Source organism: Coffea arabica, chromosome 9c (genome assembly GCF_036785885.1).
Source record: "Coffea arabica cultivar ET-39 chromosome 9c, Coffea Arabica ET-39 HiFi, whole genome shotgun sequence".
Classification (NCBI taxonomy): Eukaryota; Viridiplantae; Streptophyta; class Magnoliopsida; order Gentianales; family Rubiaceae; genus Coffea; species Coffea arabica.
In genome coordinates, this window is record NC_092326.1 from 13,177,787 (window position 1) to 13,186,350 (window position 8,564).

At 35.9% G+C, this 8,564-nt stretch overlaps 1 protein-coding gene across 1 annotated transcript; it reads left to right on the plus strand.

The window, feature by feature from the left end:
- Positions 1-1,501: 1,501 nt before the first annotated feature.
- On the plus strand, positions 1,502-6,323 carry LOC113708947 (uncharacterized). The gene is made up of 5 exons (XM_027231685.2): positions 1,502-1,743; positions 4,972-5,112; positions 5,529-5,768; positions 5,860-5,919; positions 6,008-6,323. Exons 1-5 carry the CDS (start codon positions 1,633-1,635, stop codon positions 6,110-6,112), a joined length of 657 nt encoding a protein of 218 aa, XP_027087486.1. The 5' UTR covers positions 1,502-1,632; the 3' UTR covers positions 6,113-6,323.
- Positions 6,324-8,564: the final 2,241 nt, after the last annotated feature.

The following is an 8,564-nucleotide window of genomic DNA, read 5'->3' on the forward strand; positions in this document are numbered from 1 at the left end:
AATCAATTTTGTACAAGACTAATTACATAATCAAGTAATAAAAATTTAAATAAATAATCCCAAACCAAATCTAAAATAAATTAAAACATTGTAAAAGTGTTTTATCCCAAACCAAATATAAAATAAATTAAAGCAGTATAAAAGTAAAAAATAAAATAATTGTCCAAATATAATAATTTCAACTTCACATAAGTTAAATAAATTCATTTAGGACTAAGTGATTAATGCCTTTGGAAAAAAAGAATAACTTAATTTAGTTAGATAAAATAATTTTTATGTTTATTAAATTATTTTTAATTCATAAAACTAGTTATCGGGTCATATCAGGTCACTCACGGGTTGACTCGAATTCGACCCATTTTCTTTTCGAGTCCATCGGGTTCGACTCGATTCTGAGCCGAACCCACGAAACCTCAATTCAAATCCATTAATTTCGTATTAGATTCGTGTCGGAAATTGCCACCCCTAATGTTAATGCCTAAACGGTTGATTATCAGTTTTTCCCTGTTCGCATTATAAGATTGGGATAATTCTACCAGGTTTCATGCTAATCAATTCAAAATGCTCTTCAGTCCCAACTACTTCTGGTGGTTCAACGTGAGGTTAGATTTCACCCCCCTAATTTTTTAGTTTTTCCCTTCATTTTGTCGGTGTGTTCTTAGTACCTACAATTAGCGACTCTTATCGCATTGCCTAACCCCAATTGGTCTGGGTTGGTTATAATTTTATAAGTTTGCAGCAATAGCAAGTAAGAGCTCTCGGTGGAGATTCTGGAATAAGGTTAGCTTTCTGTGTTGCTCTGCCTTTCTGCATTATCAACGACCTTCAATTTGACACAGTTTTATTGTAACGCTATGTATATTGATTGATTATATCGTTTATTTTTTCATACTAAATTTTATTTCTTCTCACAATGTACTATTGTTTGTTCAACAAAAAAACCTCCTTCCCCACAAGGACCAAACACCCGTGCGATGCGCGAGCACTCCCCCTAGTCTAATATACAAAAAAGTCTTTCGTAGTTTTAAAATATACAAAAACCTTATGCTTTGAACTAAATTGTAAAGATGACGAAATCTATTAAAATTAACGAAAATGATTTATTGGAACCTAAAAACAAATTTTTATATCTAAATTTTAACAAATATACATGTTCTACCAATTAACCCCTAATTCTCTCTCTTTAGAAAATAAAATAAATGATTTTGTTGAGTTACTTTTTGCTTAGTTACTTCAGAGCATTTTTATGATTCCGTCCGTCTCCATTAATTTTAATGGATTCCGTTGTCTTTATAATTTAGTTCAAAACATGAGGTGTCATGTTATATGTTTTGAAACAATGAGAGATATTCTATATATTAGATTTACAACAAGACTTTTTTGTTTTTTATCCCTTATTTTATTATGAATTTAAAGGTAATCTATTTGATTTCATTTTCTTTTTTATTTTATGTCGTACTTGATTGTCCTGTATAGGAGGACAAGTCCACGTTCTACCACTTTCTACAAGCTTCTTGCTGCCTCTAAATTATATGGATAATACCTTTCTTGGCCTCCCCATCCCGAAAAGATTCTTCAACTTTTAGTTTGGTAGTCATAGTCGGTAGTAGGATAATTGGTAAAGAAGAAGTAATGGCGGACGAATTCGCATTGGATTTAGAGGAACTGAGACATCTGCAAAGCATTGCAAAGAGGACTAGGGTTGTCTCTCTGATCTCTGCTGAAATTAACAACTTGGAAAAGGTATCATCGCTCACACTTGTTTCACAGCATTTTTAGTTCCATTTCTATCCCAGAATACTTAGGAAAAAACTTGGTTTGTTTTCATATTCTTGTAAGATTTCGTTGATGATTTAATTACATGTTTTTTTAAGTATAATCTTTATTTGTGTGTTTTGATTTTGTATTGAAATTACTTATTGTGAGGACTGGCTTTGTTTATGGCTGGGTGATTTGATGATACTTGGCTCAAGAGTAAGTTAATATTTTCAAGAATGGAACTTTCTTCTGTATTTATATTTGCTTGTTCTAATTGCTGTATGAGTTTAGATTATCTTGTACTGTTATGTGGCTAGTTGTTGAAGACTGTTGTGTTTACGGAAGATACAGGATTGAATAAGTTACACCCCTGGCTTTGAAAAGGTGGAGTGAGTTTCTTGAACTCCCAGATTTTTCGAAGAAGATAAAGCACTTGATTATGTGGCAGGCAGTAAAACTGATGCGTAACTGTCTGAATCTATCCCTAAAGAAGGCTTAACCTATAACCAGATGTTGGAATTAAACTATTGCAGGCGAGCTAGAAATCTGATGCTGAATCAGGAAATAAGATCACAAAGCTTTAGTACATGAAGAATGACATATTAAAGCTGGTTTCAGTTTTCCAATATGTTGTCTGTGTCTCCTGGCTGAAAATCAATTTAGACTGGTTTGTTCTATTATCTGTTCTGGTTAGAAACGCAAGTTTAGAATGGCGAAGTGATTAGTGAGAGCATATTAGTTTCCATGTTAGAAGCTGGTTTTTGAATTTTGCCTTTGGGAGACAGATCGAGATCATGATATTGTAGTTGCTCATATGAGTCCCATTTCTCCTTTTTGTTGAGAACATAAATACGTTTGCATTTATACATTTCTGCCAATTCACACAAGTCATTAAGGTGAGTATATTCTCATTCTTTTCTTGAGGAAGATTATTAAATGAATCATATCTTATTCACTGATATATGTTCTAAATGCATTTTCTTTCTAATCTTAAATGATGGCATTGATTTGATTTTGGAGTGAGCTTTGTTGGTTTGGATTCCGTATAGTTGGTCTTATGATTTCTGAATGTTCAAAGATTGGAGATCACTTGACTCATGCTTATTTAGATAGACAGCATTCCAGAAGCCAATATCTTAAAGTATGAAGACTGTTATCCATAAATTTGACGAGATGCTATTGGTTGAGAAACAAAAGGATTTGCAAGAGAATGGCTTGAATTATGTAGAATTCTGAAGATGCTCGTAAGTCTCAAAACTTCTGGGCTGTTTTGCAACTCAGTACTTGATGCAGACACCTAGAAGCTATAGTGCATATAAGTGTCCTTAAACTTCTTGATACAATAGTTTCTTTTATCTAGTTGAATGTTTTCATAAAACTGGACCTTGAGATGGAAACAGTGTGTGAGTTTTAGGAGAAAGAAAAAGAGCAAGGAGGAGGCTTTTGAAACTTTAGGACATCCACCAAGATTTCCTTATGATTGACGTTCTACGGTGAGCCAAAACAGGATTATGTTACCATCTCAAATGTCAGTGGATAATCCAAGTTCTAAATCACTTGCAATCTTTAATCTGAGATTGCTCTACTCATTATAGTTTATGGTAATTTTTGTGCTGTGGTTCGAACATGGTTCGAAGTCATGGTATCCATCATAATTGCCTACACAGCTACACTATCATTTCCCATCAACATAAGATTATGGCTATATGGAGTGATTAAACAATTTTGAAAAAAAAGAGAACTGATTAAACAATTTTGAATAATAAGGTTGAAGAAATGAAATAAAGAAAAGAGGACATCACAATGAACAAATAAAATAACCCAAAATAGAGATATTTGATACAGTTTAATGGTGGCATGTTGTGTATGGATAAACAGTAAGAGACATTCTGGTTGGACAACATGTCTAAGTATTCTGGTTTAGTTGTCAGGTTTGTTGACTTAGACTTCATGACTATTAACCTAGACATTTTGAGCTTGATCCCATGTAGCGGATTTAGTTCTTGGATTTTCCACTTGTTCCTAGGGTATGTTCAATAAATCTTTTTTTAGGTTAGCTTTCATTCGGCTAAAATATTATTAATTGGGTCTGCCTGCTGTCACGACAAATAACTATAATTTTCTCGTGTGCCACAATTCAAAATTTTTTTAAGCATTTCTGTGACTAATAAGCTATAATTTTCTTGTGTGCCACACTTCAAAGATTGTTAAGCTCATAATTTTGGCTTAACCCATGGTAACATCATCTTCAGAATCCAGATGCTTGCAACTCTGCAATGCCTGGGTGGATGATATTTTGTTGGCATTAGCAAGCAGTAGTAGTAGAAATTTACCTGGCCTGGAAAGGAGTAGAGAAATATTTCTTTCGTTGTACATTAAAGTTCTGATGGGAGGAATAATGATAGAGGGGAGAGATACAAAAAGGTTTGTGGGTGGTTCAGTGGTATGGTTTACCATGGCAGGGTGTTGTGTACGGGACAAGAGGCAGAGGATTGAGATCCATCAGTATGAACAGAAGCTAGTTGTTAGAAGCTCGAGTTTTTGGTTCTCATGGTAAAATAGATCATGCTATCTTTGTTTCCATAAAGGACACGCATAACATTCTTGGCAATAGAATTAGTTTCAAATCTAATTAATTCTGGCCTATGTCGATGATTTCTATTGATTTTCCTATATGATAAGGGTTGAAACTGTTTAGCTGAAAGGACACAAGTCTTGTCAGATGAAAGAAAGCTAGTTGTTGGTTGCTTTATGGCTTACTAAGAAAAGGATGCTGTTATCGAGGTTTCCATAACTGAATTGAGGTTAAAATAACATTCTTGGTTGGAAATAATTTTTCACTCTAATTTATGCTGGCCTGTGTGTTGATTTTCTCGTTTATATGGTATCAAACTGTGTTTTATTAACGCCTCTATGGGAGTTCATTTGTATCTTACAGATGAAGTCGCTTGAGCTGTGAACATTCTTATCCAATTCCCCAGAATCCAAGTTGTAACTAATTTATCTGTTTATTAATGATGTTTTGTACGGTTGGATTATGGGTAGTCTGTGTCGTCATTGGTGCAAATGAGGCGGTGATAGTTTAATGCTTCATCTTATTCACTGCACTATATTTTTATCTTTTAAACATTATGAGAACTGTTAACAATTTTGTCAATGCTTTTAAATTGTATGGGACAACCTGCAGTCTTTAATTGCCCTTTGTTTGTACAGCTGTCAAAAAATGCTGCTCTAACTAAATCTTTACAAGTCCCTACTCCAATCTGTACCGCACCAAAGGGGCTTTCAAGCCCAGCTCTACTCTATGTGACGCTGGGATCTTTCAGCTGGGATCAGGACAATGAGAAAGTGAAGGTAAAGTAGATTTTTGGTGTTCTTAATATGCGAACCTTTATGTTTGAGAACATTAGACCATAATTTAGATGCTTAGATGGTTGGATCTTGAACATGCATTGGAATATCTGGCATTCCTTTGTATGTTGAATTGGTAATAACATAGTTAATGAAATTTTGATCCTGATGGTTTTATCTCACTGTGAACCCTTGCAAACTGGCTGACCCTTCATGCCTTGCAATCTGTGTGTGTGTGTGTGTGTATCTGGGCAACTCCCTTGCCTCCCTTGTTCATTGTTTTTTGAGCGTATCTGCCTGTGTTTTCCAAGGGGAGTGGGTGTGTGTTTGGGTGCTGTGGAGGGGAAAACTGATTTCATTAGTTTTACCGGTTGCTTGGAAAAGAATTATGGCAAATGACTTTGTGTATCTATTTCTAGATTTATGCCTCTTTAGAGGGGGTTGACCAGGAGAAAATTGAGGCTGACTTTAAGCCGATGTCATTTGACCTCAAATTCCATGATGTCCAAGGAAAGAACTATCGCTGCGCCATACCGAAATTGAACAAGGAGATAGTACCTGAAAAATGCAAGGTGGTAGTGAGGCCAACAAAAGTCATCATCACCTTGGTCAAAGCTTCCAAAGGAAACTGGTCGGACTTGCACTTTAAAGAGGATAAGGTGATTATTTCTCTATGGAATTTAAATTCAATTTAGATTCTTTGTAAAGTGAGTGCTTAGTTTTGTAAGAATTGTGCCTTGTGATGTACAGCTCAAGCCAAATTTGGATAAGGACCATGACCCTATGGCTGGAATAATGGATTTGATGAAGGTATATACACGTATTTATTATCATGTAATTGCTTTGTTATCATTTTGCAGTTTTTCCTGATGTATTGGATATTCCTTCATGTGTACAGAATATGTACGAGGAAGGTGATGAGGAGATGAAGCAAACAATTGCGAAAGCATGGACAGATGCTAGATCTGGCAAAGCTGCTGACCCTTTGAAGAGTTTCCAGTAACTATGATCAGTTATCGAAAAGATTGGAATTGGTTCTTTTTCAGGCAGGGTGCGTTAAGAGACCTCAAACATCTTTCAAGGAGTTTTGTTTTAACTATAATGGCATGATTGATATGGACCTTTTGGTTTTAATTTTGCGCCCAGATATTCGAATGCGTTGTAGACCGTTTCATTTGCATGGCTTCTATCTACTATTAGATAGTCGTTTGCTATTTCTCCTATTGGCACCTTTACAGAATACGATGATCAGATCCAAACCTGAGCTCCTACAAAATCTGCTCTCTTCATGGTTCCCGGTGTTCATTCATCTTTAATGGAACCCGAAAATTCGTCAGTTGTGCTTCTTGGCCTACGCATTTTTTTGGGGTAAAAAACGTCTACTTGTGTTTTGTAGGAATATATATATATATATGAACAACCGCCCAGATAGACTGTACAATCTGTGAGTCTACTTGTATTTTGTAGAAGGAATATATATATATATATATATATATATATATATATCAGAAAGTGGTGCTGAGCAACCGTCCAGATACTGTACAATCTGTGAAATATCATGGTAGGATAAGATCCTCCTATCCTTCATCGTGAAGACTTTTTAACGCATATTTTGCAATTCTCAAGCTAATCTAATCCATCAGAGTTGTTAACAAAAGAGGATCACGTGTAACAGAGTTGAAAAGGGGAAAAAAAAGGTCCTGCAGAATTGTTGCAATGTAAGCATCGTCCTAGTTCTCTTGGTTCAATTTTGACGATGACCTGCTTGCTACAGATCAGCACAGTTACACAACTCTTCCTCCTCCAATGGTTTGATCATTGCCAGTTTAATAGTTTCCGCTTCATCTTGAATTGTACGTCCTGATCTCCTTCTTAAAGTGCGCATGCCACCTTAATCTGACCTGTGTTAGATGATGCAGTGACAGCAATTCCTAAGTTTCACCGTTGAGGTGATTGTTGTACTGCTATCCTCCCATTGATACAATTCATATTTGAAGCTAAACATGTCCTTGGACTGAATCTATTCTCTGTTTCTTTTGTGCTTCTGCTTTGAATTAGACTAAGCCATGTTATTAGACTCCATCGGTTCCTTTCAAGCTTTCCAAAGTGTAAGCATATGGTTCCTTTGTTCCCCATTGAACTCTATTGTTTCTATTTGATAAGAACTCGACTCTCCAAACCCCCGCTTTTTGAAGAGACGATCCGATCAAGCAACGAAAGAACTATCTTGATCAGGTATGGATAGTATTAGAATGGAAAATAGGGTAGGTCGGCCACAATTTAGGTGAACACCAAGTTAATACGACACTCAATTCATTCAAGAATCCTCAATTAAGATGAACCAAGATTTGAAAGTCAAGAATTTCCACACAAGTATAACGAAACAATGAAGTTTCAATTTTCATTCATCTGAGTTGACCCCTGTTACAATGAAGTTTAAAACTTCATATAGGCAAAACCCTAACCTAAACTAAAATCCAAATTGGATTTGGATTGACTTCACTTATCAAACTAAACTATTGGATTCAACTAAATTAGCAGCCCATTAAGCTCATGGCTTAATACAAGATTGGCCCATTTATCAACTAAACACATCTAACCAAACAACTTAATGAAAAAGTCAAACAATGAATAATTAAAGCAGACAAAATAGGAAAAATCCTAAAAAAAATTAATGACATAGAAATCGCGGACAGATTGCACATAAACTCCACCGGTTTGTGGGTAGTAACTTAATTTTCTTTCTCGAGCTTGGCCAACGTCTTCCAAGTTTCTGGTCTGAACCTCCTTGGGAGTTTGAAAAGTCTTCTTAATCCATTTAGCATAAACTTTGATGTCCGCATCATTCTCTCCCTCTAGAAAAGGATTTGTCCTCACATCCAAGATGATACCTGTAGCAAAGGTCTTCAAATCAACGCCATCATGCCATTCCCAAATTTTCTTTCTCGAGCTTGGTCAACGTCTTCCAAGTTTCTGGTCTGAACCTCCTTGGAAGTTTGAAAAGGCTTCTTAATCCATTTAGCATAAACTTTGATGTCTGCATCATTCTCTCCCTCTGGAAAAGGATTTGTCCTCACATCCAAGATGATACCTGTAGCAAAGGTCTTCAAATCAACACCATCATGTCGTTCCCCAATTTGCAATAGTGTACTCCATAGGTAGCAACTTTGGTAGAACACTTGTTAGATTCACATCTCCACATCCTTGCAAATCAACGACCAAATCCATTTGATTGGTAGGAGGATGTTCCGCTTTGTCAACCAAATTCTCTAGTTCATTGATAAGCGATTCCTTCTCAGAGTATTCATCAATCAACAATAACAAGGACTCATGTGACGACCCCACCTCCCCTTAGAGCGTACCCCAGGGTTTAGCGGACCGCCTGCCCAACTCTCGCTAGAACTCACTCATCACGTCAAGAAAATAAGTTGCAACTTCAAAAGTAAAGGAAACTA